The sequence below is a fragment of the Nuphar pumila genome, chromosome 10 (assembly GCF_984573655.1).
Source record: "Nuphar pumila chromosome 10, dmNupPumi1.hap1.1, whole genome shotgun sequence".
Taxonomy (NCBI): domain Eukaryota; kingdom Viridiplantae; phylum Streptophyta; class Magnoliopsida; order Nymphaeales; family Nymphaeaceae; genus Nuphar; species Nuphar pumila.
In genome coordinates, this window is record NC_143258.1 from 110145106 (window position 1) to 110165043 (window position 19938).

The window sequence follows — 19938 nt, forward strand, 5'->3', positions numbered from 1 at the left end:
GGGAAGATGCAAATTTTATGCAACAAAGCAATTTGTAGAACAAGCACATTCTTTGTAGAACAAGCTGCACAACTTTGGTTTAGGAGTCTTAGCCACTGTAAGTGCTATTCACAAAAATTGGTGGATCAAAGGCTGCAAACTGCATGTTGGCATCAAATTTGCACAAGGAGATTATTAGGATGAGGTTTATTAATCCTAATGGTTAGTTACATCAGCAATTCACTATAAGGGATCAACATCTCCATGTCCGTCTCACACAAGTTCCGACCATGAATCACACTGACCTAGAAAGCTACTATCAAGTTACCAGTTCTCTCACATCTTGTTTTTTAGTATTCTCAACTTAATCAGCTAAACAAAATGTATATGTTCCCATTAATTATGAGATATAGCATCTTTAGGACAAATTAGATATAAATGACCATCATTTGTTCTGTCTATGAGCACATCTGTGGTATATCTATTCAGGACAACAGGTAAGGCATTTTTCTTTTTAACCATGTGCAACGTACCTAACCATTACTGCAATCCTAAGTTCAACAAGCAGTCCAGGTTCACTCAGAAATGCAAAGTTTTTTTTTTCCACAATGGCTTACACTGCTTAAGGTGGCAGCTAAGGATACAAAAAGGGTTCTTCACCAACTTAACGATTGTAGTTAATAACTCTCTGCATAAAAAAAATGTATCTTTGGAGCAAAAAATAAATCTGCCTGTCCCTTGTGCAGGCTTGCATCCCTTCATCCGCATACCAAATATCTCTTTGATGATGAATAAAATATCCCAAGGACTTCTATGATTACCTGAGATTTGACAATGTCGGATCTGAATTGCATATGTTAAGCTTATCTGAACCATACAATAACCTCTTTAGAGCATAATTCACTTCATATCCACTTCACTGACTGGGACTTGCAAATAAAACTCTGGTGGTTTCTTCATGAAGAATTAAATATTAGGGATCCAGTAGGCTAGAACTTCACAAAGGCATAACTTACAGACTACTCTATCTTATTGTAGATGATCTTCCTTGGACAATATCACTGTTGAAGGGGATGGTCACTTAAATTCCATCTATGTGTGCATTTGTTTGTTCACATATCTATACTGTTTTTATGATACTTGCCGAGAAATTGGATAACACTTGCCAAAAACTCTAAGCCTAATTTGATCTTGGAATTGTTGGAATGAAAGGAGGTACTATACATATATCCTGTCAATAAGACTTGTAATCTGTTTTATGGTTGGATTGGAGAATAGGGATGGAAAATACTCGAAGAAAAATGCAAGTAAATTCATTGTGAACGGCTTGGAAATTTCAAAATCTTAAGAGAGAATTACGTCCACCATCAGCAATCAAGTTTGATAATCCTTTATAAAGAGCCAGATTTCATTGTTTCAAAAAGAGGCCAGGTTGACAAGATGATACCACTTAGAAATGCTAGATTACTATGTTGAGAGGTTAGAAGTGTTAATATATATATATATATATTGTATGTTATATAATAGGTAATGCTCTCTAGGGGCATTTTGGTCTTATTATTTTCATGTAAATAATGACTGGGACAATATTGTATTTTTGTTCTTTATTTTATTTTTGTTTTTATTGTATAGTGTAGGGAGGTCTATATAACTGTTGGAGCAGTCTAACTGTTGGACTGTTCCAACAGTGAATGCCTCTCTTAAATGCCCATCTTGGCTCTATATATAGTGTCTTTCTCCTCTTTGTAAGATAATGCTTCTTTTAAGCATTCATACTCAATAAAATATATAGTTTTATGTTGTGTTCTTTTAAATTCTTTGTTGTCTTGAATGCATTTAGTGCTTGTATAGTGCCTTTGTGCTCTTGTATTGTCCCTTAGTTGGACTTGTGTTGTGCATGTACATTTTGTGTTTATGATCTTGTATGCCCTTAGTGTTAAAATATGTATATATATATACATATACTTATATATATATACATACGTATATATATAAGTATATATATACATATATGTATATATATATACATTTTTCCTTTTCTTGAAATACCCGATAGGGGTATTTCTGTAAAACCACATGTAACCTTTTTCTTTTTATATTTTTCTCTTTTCTCCTTTTTTCTTTTTTCTTTTTTCCTTTTTTATTTTCTCTTTTTTGTAAGACCACAAGGGCCCCACACATGTAGTCGTTGGGGCCCCAACGGTCAGATTTATGACCGTTGGGGCTCCCAACGACTACATGGGAGCCCCTTGTGGTCCCTTCCTTATCACTCCCTCCTCTATAAATAGAGGAGGTTTCTCCTCTTGTAAGCATGGGTTTTTCACCCTTCTCTTTCTTTCTTCAATAATATTCAACTTATGACTTTAAGTCATTTTCTACTTTTGTGAGTTTTGTGTGTACACCTTTAGTGTTTGTGTTCTTGGCTCTTGGTGTCACTCTTAAAGAGTGTTTTTGCTCTATTGGTGCTTCCGCTTCTTTTCATTACACTTAGAGGCCCTTGTTTTGTATTTTCACATATTTCATTACATGGTAACAGAGCCAAGAAATCTTTCTTGGCATTTTTTCTTTTGGGTCTTGGGATTCTTTGGTTCAAGTTCGTGTTTCGTGAAGGTTCGTGATCGTTGTGTGGCTTACATTGAAGAAAAATCTTGACCCGGTATGTATCTTAAATTTTTTGTGTTACTTGAGTTATCTATCTCATGCATTATACACGAGAAAACACTCATTTTTCTTATCTTTGAAAAGTTATTGGTTATTTTTGTTAAAAACTAAAATCTTTAAATGTTTTTCAAAATTATTGTTGGATTTATTTTTATTAAATGTTTTACAAGGTTTATAAAATTTGTTTGATCATGTGAAATGATATATGTGTATGCTTTTATAAGATCTATTTTGAATCTTAGATTTTTAACTTGTTTTATATGTATGTATATGATCTAGTATTCTTAAGCATGTGTTGTTAGCATTTAGATGCTTTATTCGAACACTTCATGGTTATAAATGCCCAATCATGTTCGTATTTATTGTTATATTGAAATTTGTTTGTGTTTGAAAAATTGTCAAATACTTCAAAATAATTTAAAATATTTATTTTAAAATGGTTTGGTGTGTCATTCACAAGTATGTTTTATGAGATTTAGCTTTGATGTATTATTATGTGAAACATAAAATATTTTATGAAATATTAAAAAAATTATGTGGTTAGGATCTTAGTGATTATGGATACTTTGTTGTTTTTGAAATTTAAATAAATGTTTTTTTATATTGATATATGATCCTTATTGATGCAGTGCGAGAACCGAAAACTCTCGCTAATGGGTGCCGATGTCGACACTCTTTGATGCATCGTGGACATCAGAGTTTTGATCACTGTGATGCAACGTGAAGATCATATTTGGTGATGCACTTGGGCTGCAGCAAGTAGGGGCACAACTTCCATGGTCGTGCGATGTGCCAAAATGAGTAAAGAGATCACCGTAAACTAATGGTGTTGGACTACTGATTTTATTCAATAGGCTTTGAAATAAGCGATGGGAAATAAAACCATAGGCAACAAAGGAAGCAATAAAAAAAAACAAAGGTTGTTGCAAATTGACGTGACAGAGTGATGCAGAGCACAGACGTCCCAGATCTAGCGGCAAACAAGAGTCGACTCGGGTCCAGGGCCAGACCCGGACCCGAGACCTGGATCCAGCTGCACACGTTAAATACCCATCTTAGGGTTGTGTGCAGCACGGACGATGAAGATTGGAATTAACGCAGCTCTTTTCTTTTTGGGGTTCCCTGCAGTTTTTCTTTCTTTTCAGCAGACTTTGTCATTCCTTTTGGTTTTCTTTAATACTTTCATGTCAGTCCATTATTGCTTTTGTCCTTACTTCTTTTCTTTATTATTGTTTCTTTGTTGTTTCACGTCAGTTATTTTGCAGCCTTTCTCCCCATTGTTTATCTCAGCCTACAGCAGGCTATTGGCATTTTATTTATTCCAGCATTCTGTTTATTTCCTATTAGCTATTGTTTTCTTTATTATTATCACCGTCAGCACGACATCAGCCTGTTAATACGTTGTTGCTCGGATCCATTGATCCGAGCCTTTCCTCTTCTACGTGCCACGTGCCATTGGATACCGAGTATTGCACAGTCGTGCGTTGAAAGGACCTTTCCAACGTCAATCTGTAGCGTGACAGCGTCGGTTCATTCACTGATTAAGAAGTAATCACGTCGGCAACCTTTTCGTGAATACCTTCGGTTTTTTCTCACTGCATCAATATGGTATCAGAGCCCACCCCCTCCTCCTTCGTCAACGGCATGACGCAAGGGGCGAGGAACGGTCCTACAAACAGAAAGACACGAGAGAAGATCATGAAGCGGATGCTCGACATGGTGACGGAGATGCAAGAAGACATGCTACGCTTAAGCGAGGATGTTGCTGGCATATCGAAACGACTGGATGGACTCGAAGATCGGATCGTGGTCCTCGAGTCGTCGGTGGAGACGCACACAACTCCCATGCTGAAAACGAGTGGTGGATTGGGCGTCAATGTTGTTGGTCTCACGGGTGCGATGGCGATTGAACCAGTCCAACCGAATGTCCAACAAGCTGCCGTGCAACTGGATGGCATTGAAGCGGGCCTCCTCAGGGATGCCGGTCGCGCAACCAACCAACAGACGGTACCGTTTCTGAACTCTGTCTCGGTAGATGCAATGAACCAGATCTGTGGTGCCTACCCACCGCCCCATAGGTTCGTCAAGAGGTTTCCTAACGTAGGCTCGAGCACGCAGCCTTGGCTACAACCTGTGGTAAAGGTTTCGCAGGCCAGAAATGGCCTGCGGGACCCAAACCTGACGATGGGTCGAGCTGCGAGCAATGTGCCAATGGCAGGAGACATGACAGACTTGTTTTCCCCCCTAAAAACCGATCATGGGGGCTCGATCGCAACCCACCAGCGAGCTGGAGAAGGTGGTCCAGTTTTTGATAAGCATGTTTGTCTTGTTGGTATTCTAGCCAGACCCCTAAGACCACGTGCTGGAGGGACAGAAATTCAGCTTGTGCTTCCATGGGATGTCATACCAGATGGTATAGGTGGTCAACTTCGAAACCAATCTACAAGCTATAATTTGGAGTCGTCCAGGAATATCGTTTCACATAGTGAACACCCAACAACTATTACCAACGACTCCTTAATGTTATCCCCAGATGTTTCTGTTGCAGCCAATTCCCCTTTATTTCAACTCCAGAAGGTTGTGGCGTCTGTCGTGCTTGTGATGGTTGGAGATAGAACTTGGGCTTCTGGTATTGTTCTAAACTCTGAGGGTCTGATACTTACAAATGCTCACCTTTTAGAGCCGTGGAGGTTTAGAGAAGTGCCTCAAGCTAGTGGACCGGCTTCAAACAAACAATGGACATTTCCCATCCTTACTGGAACAAAAGAGATAGAATCCAGCAATGAGATGCAAGCAGTTTATGCATTGGATGCAGAGTTCACAAGTCCATTATGGATTTTTGGCATCAAATCTTATGATTTGGTGCAGAAAAATGGAGAGAATACCTATCTGGCTTGCAGTTACAGGCAGAGGGGAAGATCATATTTTGGCATGCTGGATATTATTCAGGGCTCTCTCAGTTTTTTGGATATCCCATTCACAGACATCAGAAATGTTATTGCAAAGGGCAGGTACTTGTGCATAGAGGGTGCCTCTTCCACCCTGCCATTATCAATAGGCAAAGTGACTTTAGATGAAAATTGTTCCAAAGTTGTTGACTTTTCTCACTGCATCACAGAGAAACAAAGAAATGAAAAAAAAAAAGTTGTTGAATGAGACATAAAGGAATAAATGCCAACAGGGAAAAAGCTGCAGAAAGACAAAATAATGGAGAAAGAGGAAAACCGACTGGCAAAGAAAATGACTCAGCAAAAACCAAAAGAAAAGGAAAACCAAACTGACGGCTGCTGCAATTCTGAATTCTTCTTTTTCTCCCTTTGCACGAAACCCTAGGTAGGGTATTAATAATGCCTAGCTGGATCTGGGTCTAGTCCTTGGACCCGATCCAAATGCTGATTGTTACTGGATCTGGGACGTCCCGACTCGTGCTCGCCCGAGGTAGGTACGAAAGGACATCCCCGTGCCTCAGTTCAGTGAACCGGATCGGATCCACCACTTGGATCCGACCATCGATCCCATTGGTGCAAATTCAGTCCACCTCCTGGGTCACTCTGTAGGGACCGGACCGGAGTCTGCTCTGCATCATTCTCCCCTGGTTGGGAAGAAGTCGGCTTTGACGACTTGTTGTCACCACGATATGCATATAAATCAGACACATTGACGATAGGCAACATGTATCGATATTCCCGGACGACCCCAAATCAAAGTCTGTAGATTTGTTTTGAAATTAACAGTATGTACCATCTGCTATGCCACCCCATGGAGGCACAAGTTGAATTCTTGTCCCTCCAGCACACGGCCTTAGGGGTCGTCCATAGAGAAATCCCCGGATCTCGTCCCCAAAAGCAACCTCAAACAGATTCAAAAGCTCATGGTAGCTGCTAAACCGAGCAATGTCTAGTGATCCCCCAACACAACCAGATTTGTAAACCTTCACAAATGTTTGGTCAGGTGGGTTAAGTCCCGAATTTTGGAGAATTCCTGGTGAATCATTTGAATCTGCAAACAGAGGCTTTTGGCATAAGGCAGACAAAAAGGAAAATTGTGGTTGTTGACTACTTGCAGGATGAAATGGCTCATTATCGTTTTGCAACTGTCGTTGCTGCTATTCACTGAATGGTTGAAACAATTGTTGATGCAAAAGGCGACTCTTAACCTGGTTATCAAACATTGCATGTGCCTCTTGCTAGAGCATCGTGCAGCCTGCATCCCTGTGCAGGCTCGCTTCGATGAACTCTGATGGCACAGCTGACAGTTGGAGGTTCGTTGGGCATGGGTTGACTGCCACCGCACTCGGAAGGCCAACAGCATCGGCGTCTAATCCACCACTCGCTTGCAGCGTGGACGTTGGGTGCGTCTCCATCATTGATTCGAGGACAGCAAGCCGATCTTCGACTCCATCCATACGCTTCGACAGACAGGCTACCTCATTTTCTAGGCATAGCATATCTTCCTGCATCTCCGTCAACTTGTTGAGTAGTCGCTTCATGATCTCTTCTCGTGTTTTTCCGCTCATAGGATCGTTCCTCGCTTCTTGCATCATGTCGTTGACGAAGGAGGAAAGGCTGGGCTCTGATACCATTTTGATGCAGTGCGAAAACCGAAAACTCTCGCTAATGGGTGCCGACGTCGACACTCGATGCATCGTGGACATAGAAGTTTCGATCACTATGATGCAACGTGAAGATCAGATTCGGTGATGCACTTGGGATGCAGCAAGTAGGGGCACAACTTCCACGGTCGTGCGATATGCCAAAATGAGTAAAGAGATCACCATAAATTAACGGTGCTGGACTGCTGGTTTTATTCAATAGGCTTTGAAACAAGCAATGGGAAATAAAACCATAGGCAACAAAGGAAGCAATAAAAAAAAAAAGGTTGTTGAAAACTGACGTGACAGAGAAACAAAGAAATGAAAAAAAAAGCTGCTGAATAAGACAAAAAGGAATAAATGCCAACAGGAAAAAATCTGCAGAAAGACAAAATAATGGAGAAAGGGGAAAACCGACTAGCAAAGAAAATGACTCAGCAAAAACCAAAAGAAAAGGAAAACCAAACTGACGGCTGCTGCAATTCTGAATTTTTTTCTTCCTTTGCACGAAACCCTAGGCAGGGTATTAATAATGCCAGACTGGATCTGGATCTCGGGTCCAGTCCTTGGACCCGATCCAAACATTGATTGCTACTGGATCTGGGGCATCCCGACTCGTGCCCTTCGTGCTCGCCCGGGGTAGGTACAAAAGGACATCCACGTGCCTCGGTTCAGTGAACCGGATCAGATCCACCACTTGGATTCGATCATCGATCCCATTTGTGCAAATCCAGTCCACCTCCTGGGTCACTCTGTAGGGACCGAACCCGAGTCTGCTCTGCATCACTTATGCATAAGGTATTGAGCATGAATTCTTCTTATAGGAGTTACTCACTTTTATGGATGTTTTTAAAATTATTAAAAATAGTTATGTTATTGTTGGTCCTTCTTTTGTGGCCCTTGTGATCATCCCTTGTGGATAATTATGCCATGTATCATATGTTACTTTTCATATATATCTTGCATTAAAGTAATCTATTACTTGCATATATGCTTAAATGTGTTCTGATACATATCTTATACTTCTTCATAGCTTTTGTATAAGATATGTGGCTTTAAGTTATTAAGATTATTGCATATACATGAATTTTGATTTCATTACGAGTGCCCATGATTAGTTGTACTTTTGTATGCTCTTGATTTCATATATGGTTTTTTGAGAATCTCTATATATGTTTTGGCCCTCTAATGTTGTACGTCTTTGTTGTCTCATAGTAAACTTGCTTATATAGACCATGCATATGATTGCATCAATTGACATATTGTTGTACATGTTATTGCACTATATTCATTCTAAGGTTTCATCTACTATTATTGGATTTGATTTGAAAAATTGTTTTTTCAAATTGGTTACTACTATTTGGAAATTGATTTTCGTGAGTATATATGGCCTTCTTATGACATTTGTTTTGTCCATCACAGATTTTATTTCTTTTTGGCCTTGTTATTGGATCAGGTTTAGTCATTGAGGTGAGTTATGTGTGCACCTCATGGCATATTATCAATCTAGATTTCCAAGGGTTATGAGTGACGTGTTGTCAGTTGTCTTGGGTCTGATTAATAGTTAATTAGCATTTGGATCCATGTTGGCTTTGTTGAACCAGAAATGTTTGTTGAAGTGAGTTGTGTGCACCTCGTTTTTTATCAGTTTAGATTGTTTGCTTACAGTTCGACTCTAACTGACGATTGTTTGATCTCTGGTTTTATGAGTGTATTGTATCACTCATTTGTTTATTTGACTATTATTATTATATTGTATGATTATAATCATGTTTATTTGTGATGGCTATTTATTTTTTAAACCATGGTGTTTCGAAAGATTATTAAAATTGATATCATTATTCTTCTTAGTGACATTAGTTTCTTTTCATTACAAGCTCTCTTACCTCGTGTGTTCTCTCATATTATGCTTCTTATTTAAATGTCATTTTATGTAAACAAGAGATGTTGGTTATTCACACTTTTTGTGTGTTTTGTTGCCCATATGTGTCATTGTGATTATGCTTTTTTCTAGTTGTTGACATACGTGTTTAAGTGTCATTTTATGTAGACAAAAGATGTTGTTTATTCATAGTTTTTGTGTGTTTTGTTGCCCATATGTGGCATTGTGATTATGCTCTTGTTCTAGTAGTTGGTACACTTGTTTAAGTGTCATTTTATGTAGACAAGAGATCTTGGTTATTCACACTTTTTTTGTGTTTTATAGCCCATTAGTGGCATTGTGATTATACTCTTGTTCTAGTAGCTAATACACTTGATTTTTGAGGTTTGGAAGTCTAGTGAGGTGATTTCTTGTATTAGTCGAACTATTGTTGAGATTTGTAGATATCATTATTTTTGTTATGTGGGATTTTTTAAAATCTTCATAAAATTTCTAAACTTTTTCTACTTATATAAAAAAAATGTTTATTAATAAAATTTCATGCATCTTATATGCATTTCATTAATAATATATATATATATATATTAAGATTGATGTTTGGTCCTTTGTGCTTAAACTCATTCTAGGTTGTGTGAATAAATCCTAATGGGTTGTAATTTGTGATATTACGCTTATGTGCATTAAATATGCTTTAATTGCATGTTGGATATATATGTGTTTCATATTAATTATCTTGTTCATATTGTTATATGCATGAATTTAATTATCTCCTCTTATCTTGAGGATTTTTTTGAATTGTTATTATATGCATGTTGTCGTTGATAATTTGTTATTTCATTTGAAATGCTTTTCTAAAAAACCTTGGGATATTATTTATGCATAATTGTTTATCTCTTCTTGATGATTTATATGTCCTTTAGTGACCAAACTCTCTTATGATTAATATTTATGTTTTCTTGAAAAATATGTTGATTTTGGGTTTATGATTTGATTTCATAAAAATTTATCTTTGAGGTATGCCCGTCTTGTCTTTCTTAATGATTATCTAATGTTTCACTTGTTCAAAGATATATTTGTTTTAAAACTATTGGGTTAGGATATTTTCCTTTGTATAGTTGGAACCTTTGTTTTGTTCTGTCCGCAAGTTTTTAAAGATGTGATAGATTGAGAAATGAATATCTTTAATGCATGATATCATGAAGATGGAGATAGCCGATAAAGGCGTTTGGGGATGATCACAAATAAAAACATTATGAGACTTGTATTTGCAAAATTCTTTGATGCGTCATAAAGATGGAGACTACCAATGAAGATATTTTAAAGACTTGTATTTAATGAAGACTTTTGAAGACTTGTATTTAATTAAGACCTTCGAGGGTTGAAATTTTCGGTTCACATCGTAAGTTTGAGGTGGGGTGTTAAAATATATACATACATATATATATATATAGTATGTTATGTAATAGGTAATGCTCTCTAAGGGCATTTAGGTTATTATTTTTATGTAAATAATGACTGTCCAGTAGGGACAATATTGTATTTTTGTTTTTTATTTTGTTTTTATCTTTATTGCATAGTGTAGGGGGTCTATATGACTGTTGGAACAATGAATGCCTCTCTTAAATGTCCATCTTGGCTCTATATATATAGTGTCTTTCTCCTCTTTGTAAGATAATGCTTCTCTTAAGCATTCATTCTCAATAAAATGTATATTTTTTATGTTCATGTGTTCCTCTTTTAAATTTTTTGTTGTCTTGAATGCACTTAGTGCTTGTGCAGTACCTTTGTGCTCACACTTTGTGTTTATGATCTTGTAAGCCCTTGGAGGCCCTTGTTTTGTATTTCCACATATTTCATTACGAGAAGGGCTCACTGAAAGAATAGCAACATTTGCACAGGTGTTGTATTGTGTAGATAGAGTGAAAGTGAGTAGCATTGGTATTGATTGGATGATGTAAAGGAGATCAGTTGACTCCACCAACCATACATTCCCTTCATGGGACTCTCAAGAAGAACCTTTCATTGTGCATAAGCTTTGTTTTCCCAGAATAGCATATAGCAGGGATTGCTGCTTGAAATGCTTTTTTCACTGTAAACAAACCGGTTGAGCTGAGGAACCAGAACATCGAGTCCTTGCACAAGATAGGCATCTGAACTATTTGTTTATGAAAGGCTTGCCTGAAAATTTTAGATTTGATTTGCATCTATCTAGAGAGTTGGAGATCTTAATCTATCAGTTTACAAGTTCCTCCATAGTACTCTTGTTGTCGCTTTGAGCCTAAGCAGGAATAGGTCAGTTAAAAATCAACGTTTTCACAAATTGGTTTAAAATCAACATGATCAGTGATTGATTCAAAGGCTCAAAGGATGTTGTCAAAAGTTCAATAGTTCACAAATTTAAGTTAAACTAGATTATAAGGTTTCTAATGTGAAACATGGGTGCAGACAAAGACAAGATTTTCTAAAGATGGGAGAAAAAGTTTATGCAAAATGTATGCCATGCATATGTTGAATGCCTGAGTAACTAATGCATTTGAGAGGGGCAAATATAAACAATTCAATGCAAATTCAGGAAGGTCATGCTCAAAACCATGTTGGGCATGTCAATAAACTAGGTATCTAAACTTACATAGGAAGAGACACTAGTTTTATGGTTATATTATAAAAATGATCATCAGCTTCCTGCACAATTCTTTTCCAGCGACAAACAGGTGGAGATAGCTTGATCTTCTCATAGAATCCTATTTTAAATTGAGAAGTAATTACAGAAAGAAAATTGACGCTAATGCCGAAAAATATATGCATTTTCTACTGAACCCATACAGGAAACTGATGGGCAACCAAAGACAATGATATCCCATTAGATATTAAAACAAAACCTTTAGTTATATCCAGTTCTTGGCAGATGCTGCATTCCCTATGCTTGATTATGACATATTGTCACAAATATGTTTAGATTTATTGAAAAGTGAAAACTGATTGACAAACTGACACTCTTACAACCTTGCACAAGCTTATAGACAATTTTGTATAAGACAATAATAAATGAGGAAAATAAATTAATACGACAGAACAAACTGGATAAAAGGTGATCAAGACCAATTAAAGAGGCCTCTAAGATGGTAGAACCCGACTCCCACAGGGTCGGATCTATCGGTTCTGGCCTTGCGGAGAGCAGATCAGAACCCGGAAAGGAACCACACCTGCACGGCTAGGGGCTGACTGGATATGAGGCCACTGCTGGGTTGCTGCAGCAGCAGCAGCAGAGGCGGGCACGACGTGTCCGGTAGGTGTCGGACATGCTGCAACGGCAGGGCATGTGACCGGGCAAGGACACGACTAGGCGAGGAGTGTCCGGGTAGCACCTGACACGCTGCCGGTATGCAGCAAGGAAGAAGGGCCGGGCCGGGCCGTGTCCTAGAGAGGAGGACATTGCGGCAAGGCCGTGTCTCAGGGCAGGGGACATGGTGGTGTAGCTGGCAGAAGTAGGGGGACGAATCCGAGCAAGGACTCGGCTTAGGGGAAAAGAGGGGGGCGTGCGAGGTGGGCAGGGCGTGTCTCCGGGTAGGGGACACGGCCAAGGGGGGGGGGGGGAACTAATAGAAGGAGAAGCAAGGATCTCACTTGTCGGCACGAGAATCGAGGCAATAAGCATAGGCACGTCTGAAATATGTTCCCGACTGACCGGCGAAGAGCGGGGATGGATGGACGGGTGAGGGAGCAGCATCTTTTCCTCGTAGAGCAATCACACACACGAACCGTGAACGAAATTTAGAGGAACAACTCAATAAATCTCATTAAAGAATAAATATACTATACATACATATTTATAGAACAAAAATAAGGATTAAGATAAATTGTACATCCAGTGGGAGTCGTGGAAGAAGTGGAATTCTCCAGGGGACGTCCCACTCTGGAAGAGTCCTAAGAAGCTCTCCTCTCTTCTGCGCAATCCGCAGAACTCAAGCTGCGTGGGTCTGGGGCAAATCTGGATATGACTGTTGGACCTGAGGTGCATGCGGGTCCGTAACATAAGACCTAGCCACTTGATGATGGCCTTTATGGCACAACTATTTTTCAACTTCTTGATCACTCTTTCTAGTCCCTACTTGACCTGGATCCACTCAATTTTCAGATTTCAAAATAGCTTGTCCCGTTCAAAGTCCACACCAAAAAGGACGATGAGCAACAATCTAAGTTGGAACGATAATCCAGTTCTTATTTATATCCCATATTGGTTATGTCATTCTATTCATTTGCTACTGCGATCAGTGCACTTCTTTTTTTCCCTTTTATTCTCCCAAATTTGTGATGTCTATGCGGTTATCACATGCAAAACTCTCCTTATTAATTGTATTGAACAGTGTTGTGAAAAGCGTTGAGGCGTAGCGGCCAAAATTTGAGGCGAGGCATAAAGCGTAAGCCTCAAAGTTTTTTTTTTTTTAAAACTTAAAAAAAAACTATAAAAATATCTAAAATTATAAAAAAATAAAAAAATCTTTATTGATGAAGCAACAACCAACATGAAATAAAAAATCTCAAATAAATACTGAAAAAAAATATGAGATTAACTTGTAAAAGTAACATTAATGCAACAACTTGATCTATATAAGTATCTAAAAAATAAAACATGGGCATTCATTAAATTAAAAAATAGCATTAACAACGAAATGCATCTTAGCATTAACAATACAATGTCATAATTAGAAAATGCATGTTAGCATTAACAACCAAATATTAATATAATTACGACACCATACAGATAGCAGACACAAGAAGGAAGACTAACACAGATTAACCATGAGATGATGAGATAATAAAATTACTAAACTGCATAGTAAAAATATACAGAACACTTTTTTTAAACAAAAGATTAAAAGTGATATTTTGTATGGATTTTAACCATTAATTAATTTCAGCTTTCTGTTTGACAGCTCCAGTGGAAAGTTGTCTTGAAATGTGTTTTCAAAAACTTAGTCGTTTTTTGCTGCATTCTCAGAAATCAGGAGATTCTCAGAGATTACACTTTGAAAATGACACTCACCATCTTAGGAAATTTGCGACTTCAGCACTTGTAGCTTGCTGATACAAACTAACGCATTTGATTTTGACCTGTCTGCATTTCTTGTTCACCCAACTGAACCAACAACCAGACACTCAAGCAACTCGGCCTACAGTCCAACCCAGCAGATGGGTTTCAAGCACCAAGAACTAATAGTTCATAACTAGAGTCTGACCTACTTGGGGCAGATCATGTTGGGCTGTGGCCTGATGCCCACTTCTCCAGTCCGGCCAGACTACACCGAATCACCTTTCCTACATGCTATTAGTGCCCCCATGGTTGCCTCTGCGTGGAATAAAAGTGCCACACAGAGCAGACCTGAAATATGCACCAAGCCATACTTCATGAGCTTATTCACCCTCCCCTTAAGAATGGGAGCAGGGGCATACAGTAACACTCCACTAGAAATGCAGCCAACAACTCAATAATTGAGTTTGATCTGCACTGTAGTGAGCATTAAAGAGAGAAAACCAGACAAACCATAGCTTGAAATCAGCCTGAGTCATCCAAACTTATGCCGGTAAAGAGAGCATCGATTCGAGTGGGAAAGCCACACCATGGTCTGCAACAGACGTCTGAGAAAGCAGATAACTGGGTTCTTGAATCTTTACCTTGAGGTAGATATCGATGGTGCAATACAGTCCATCGTCGTAAATCCTGACGTGGTCCGGAAGCGCCACGGCGAGGTTGTAGAACTTCTCCGACTTCCAATTCCCGTCGGAAGAGATCTCTACGAGGTACCCGTCCATCAATTTTCCGACCACCATCCCTAGCGAATTCCCGAATCTCCTCTCTTCTTCTTCATCCTCACCTTCCTCCTCTTCCTCTCCGTCTGCACCACCGCACCCCTCGAGGAAGTAGCCAAGAATCCTCTCCACGCAATCGATGTTGTAGAGGGTCTCGATGAGGTAGGAGTAGCTCGGCAGCAGCAGATCGTCCAGCATCGCCTGGTCCAGCTGCCCGGCGATCTTCCTCTCCAGCGTTGTCTAGCACGACTCCGACTCGCTCAGGATGTTCGTCGTCCGGAGCAGCCCGAACAGAAGTCTCGTCGTCGTGGTCGAGTTGCTGCTCTTCCTCACCAGCATATGGCTCACCACCGTCTCCAGCAGCTCCCTCTGATCGTCCTCCGTCGCGACGGAGACAGAGTGCAAGGACGGCACCCTGTTCCGCCGTGACAAGCCTGGAATGAACTTCTTGGCATAGCACACCAGCGACCCCTCGATGCTCTCGACGCACAAGTCACGAGCTTTCATGGCGGAGATGACCCTCTTGTAGAAGGGTAGCCCCAGAAAGGTGAGCTCATCGTACCACCAGTCGAACCTCACCGGGTCCCGGTGCCGGAGGCCTGTCTCGATCCCGTTCCAGAGGATGCTGCCGCCGGGGTTCACCATCAGATCGCCGGCGACAGTGGTCCTGCTGTCGTGCACGAAAAGGAGAGGGAGGGAGATAGGTGGGAAAAAAATAAAAACGGGTCAGTAGGGCTTTGTTTAAGCCCTATTTTTTAGGTCGAATGAGGGTTTTGACCCTCATTTGACCAAATAAATGGAGTGTGTGTGCCTCAGTCCGAGGTGCACCTCGCCTCAAGGCGTGCGCCTCAAGGCCTATGAGGCGCACGCCCCAAGGGTATTGCGCCTTATGCCTGTGCCTCAAGGCACAAAGCCCCTCGCCTTGAGGCGAGGGGCGCTTTTTGCGCCTTGAGGCACGTTTTTAATAACACTAGTATTGAAGATACACTTCAATTTCCAGCTCTTGAAGAAGGAAAGCTAACAACGGTACATACAATCTTGACTGGAAGGTAAATCTAAGGTTGATGTTTTTGTCTTCCATGCAGAACAAAAAAGAAAAGAAAAAGGTTATAGATATTTTCACTATCTTTTCCTTATAGGCCTGAGCCCTTGAACAAGTTAACAAATAAGGCTTAGTTCCATACTCATCTTTCAGAATTACACCATTACTTGTTAGCTGTTTAACAAGATACCCTAAGAATGCTACACATAACTAGCTCCAGTTCCCTCTAAATTCTTCACAAGAAATCATATGTAGCAATACTTTTACAATGCATAATCGGGATGAGTTCTTCTTCTCTTCTAGGTCAAGAATGAGGGCAGAACTGAAGTTGCAAGAAGTCAAGTTGTCTGCCATTATTGCACTTCATGTATTTGATGAGTTGGTTACCGTTAATATCCCTCACGTTACTATCATGAGAGCACATCTTTCGAGTAAATACATATTAGAGGATTGAAAGACTTCACCTTTGCATTTTACAATTTTCCTGCTAGAAGAGATTTCTCGTATTCTATGCTGAACAAGTAATTGATTTACCATTCTACAATAAAAAATAAGTTCTTTAGAGACATAAACCTGCAATCTAGACAAGCCAAATGATATATGTAATTCGTTATCATATTTCTTGATTTTACATATTAGTGGGGTTAAATTCCCAGCAAGCTCACTGGAAAAAGAAAAGGAAAATAAAAATAATCCCCAGCCAAAGTTGTACAGTAATGGTCACATAAACCAGATAGGTTGTAATAAAACGAACAAATGTAGCATTACATTTAGACAGTTTCATTGTTTCATCCCAAGTTCCCAACAAATAAAGCAACACAGAGATTATCTGAGATGGTTAGAGCCAGTGATGTTCTAAGAAACTGATTCTAAGAAGAGGGGACATCTTCAGACTCAACGCCATAGTTATTGGAAACCTCATAAACTTGCTTCTCAGCAACCTCGCGCTTCTTTCATGCTTCTTGAACTTTGTGGGAAGCTCGCTTCCAAAGAATGAAAACCATGCCTCTAATTCAATGCAACTTTGAATTCTCTTGTTATTGAAAATGTGCTTTCTATGTTAGAAGAATTATACTTTGTTTTCAGAAATTTTCTTTTATTATAAAACCTAAAAAAATTTGTGGGTATTTAAAAAATAAAAGACCTAAACAAAAGTACAGAATTGGTTTACTTTTTTCTTTTCATGTTGCGTCCTATCCAATTTTGTCGCTTTTTACTCGCTTCCTCTTACGCTTCCTAAATTGTTTCACAACCATTGCCTATTCCGATAAACATTCATCATGATTCACGAATCTGAATGTAACCAACCAAGCAATTCAAAGCGAAAATGAGACTATGAGAGAGAGAGAGAGATTCATCATGATTCATGAATCTGAATATAACCAACCAAGCAATTCAAATAGAAAATGAAACTATGAGAGAGAGATTCATCATGATTCATGAACTTGACTATAACCAACCAAGCAAATCAAAGAGAAAATGAGACTATGAGAGAGAGAGAGAGACCTTAAACAGCAAGGGGTGCTCCAACTTCCTCAGATGTTTGATAACCAACAGCCAATCTGCTCTCTTGGGCTTCGTGACGCTCGCCCACTTCGCCAACAGCTCGGATGGGTCGTCCTCTTCGGAGTCGGAGAGGCAGATGATGTTCCTGAGGACAGCCCTGCATCGGTTGGTCATCTTCTCCGGGAACTCCGATATGGCCTTCCTCTGGGCGTCGGAGGATAACACCGGCCGGTCCATCCACCTCAGATTTTTCCTCTTCGCCTCGTTGTTATGGGGAACGTCTTCATCACCAACATCTTTTCCCCCTCCTTGCTCGAGGGCACATACTATTCGGTGGTGGTGGTGGTTTCGATTGATAATATGGATGATGAGGCTTGCATTCTTCTTCTCTTTCACCATCTTCGTTGTGTTCTTCTTCTGCTGATGATTCCGCCGCCATGGTGGGTCGATGGTGAAGGGGGAGCGGAAGGATAGCATTTGAAACCGTGGATGCAAACCATGAGAGGGTCGGGAAAAGCCGTAATCGACGACCCAATTCTTGGTTTTACTCTCTCTCTCTCTCCGCTCTCTCTCTCTCTCTCTCATGTCATGGTTGAGGTGAAAGACGCGGGTACGACCCGACACGTGACGCAAGAATGACCTGTAAACTAAAAAGATTTGTGAAAAGAAAGGTCACGTTAATATGATTTTTTTAATCAATAAAACTTTTTTTATATATTTTAATTCATAAACAACTAAACATTATACTTTTAGTAAAATATTATTAAAAAATATTGAAAGTTTTAAAATAATGTCCATATGTGCCAACACCGGTGTCATATCGTCGGAGTGTGTTTGGTGGTTGTGTTGCCAAACCGAATGGCGTGCTCCAAGTTGTGATGCGCGAGAAGTACTCCCATTTGTTCGAGTAGTAGTTGTATTGAATTTCGTAAACAAAATTTCTTTAAGGAAGTAAGATGTAATAATCGTAAAATTTTGAAAATTATTTAAATAAATAAAGATAATTTATTATCTTAAATATAACTTTTTTTATTTAAATATGTTTGAGAATTATAGTTTATGTGGTCCATTGATTCAAAATGAAAGTTTAGCTAAATTGAAAATGTATTGAATGTTAAAATGAAATTCAAATTTTATTCAGGGTTAATTTTACGTAAATTAGGATTTAAATAAAATTTGAATGAAATGTAGGTAATTAAATTTGATGTGGATTTGAATTCCAAACAAATTTAAATTTTAAATTTGGGTTTGATTTGAATTTGGGCTTAATTTAGAATTTTAAAACCCCATAGGGATGATTTAACGTTTTTGAAAATTAATTAAATTATTTCATTAGGAAGAAGGGGGTGGGATGTCCCCTAGGTGGGCGCACACCCTTGTTGGACATGTTTTTCATAAAGCAAGTCCAAGTAAAAATAAGAAAAGAAAAAAACTTAAAAGAAATTTTGAAAAAAAAAATGGCTGTCAAAACTAACCAAAAAAAATGGTAGGCCTTGACTTGGCTTGAGCCAAGAGTCAAGGGACTCTAGCCAGCTGAGTTAGGGTTGGGATGGGACTACATAGGGTGTCCCTACCCTTGGGCACAATCTAAGAAAGAAATAAGGAAAGAATGAAAGCAAAATATATATATATAATTAAGCAAGAAAAAAACAAGCGAATGGGCAAGTATTTCTTGCCTTGACTTTTGAAAAGTAAGAAAAGAACGGGGGGTCACGAACCACCCTCATTCCTCCTTAAATATAAGAGCTAAGCAAGGGTTTCAACCCATTGTTGAGAAAGAGAGAGCTTTTGAGAAGAAGAGAGTTTGAAAAAAAAAAAGAGATTATGAGAGAGAGAACAAGGAAACTCTCCAACCTCTCCTCTTCATATTCTTCTTCTTCTTGGTGGAGACTGGTCCAGCAGCCATTGGAGTTGCAGTTCAGCTTGAGGATATCGGTTAAAGAATTTAGGATGAGAGACGAAGGTTTTTACCATTTTGAAAACTCGAAAGAGGTAGGTTCACCTATCGCATAAGCGTAAATTGATCCCATCACATGGAATATGCATATGACCAATTTCCAGATCTAATCCAAGGTCGATCAAACCTTAAAGTTATTGAAAAATTGGTTTTACATAAGTTTTAGAAAATCTTTTTGGTGAAAATACATCACCAAAGTTTATTATGTGCAAAATCAACTTTAGAAAAGGAGTTTTAATAAAATTGGTTTAGGAGATTGAATATGAATTTTGATTCGTGTAAAAATAACATGTTTAGGTTGTTTAGATCTATAAATTCATGTTTCAAAGTTATGCCTTCTATAACGAAGCCTTATTTTTTGGCTCAAGTTACAGCGTTGTTCTGATTAAGTATTTTGACAGTCATGAAAACCCATTCAAAAAGACTTATTTAATTTTGTAAAAAATCTAGGTAAGATTCCACATATAGAGGAAGACTCGATAAAAAGGGTTTTTCAAAAAGAGTTAACAATA

The 19938-nt window shown here is 38.9% G+C and overlaps 1 protein-coding gene across 1 annotated transcript in view; it reads right to left on the reverse strand.

Moving 5' to 3' along the window:
- Window positions 1–18026, reverse strand: part of LOC149827881 (Tetratricopeptide repeat (TPR)-like superfamily protein) — a 28384-nt gene extending 10358 nt beyond the window's left edge. The window contains exon 1 of the mRNA XM_090019712.1: window positions 17470–18026. Within this exon, the coding sequence (XP_089875838.1) occupies window positions 17470–17946 (477 nt within the window). The 5' untranslated portion in view covers window positions 17947–18026. The remainder of the gene's footprint in view (window positions 1–17469) is intronic.
- Between the last annotated feature and the right edge of the window lie 1912 nt (window positions 18027–19938).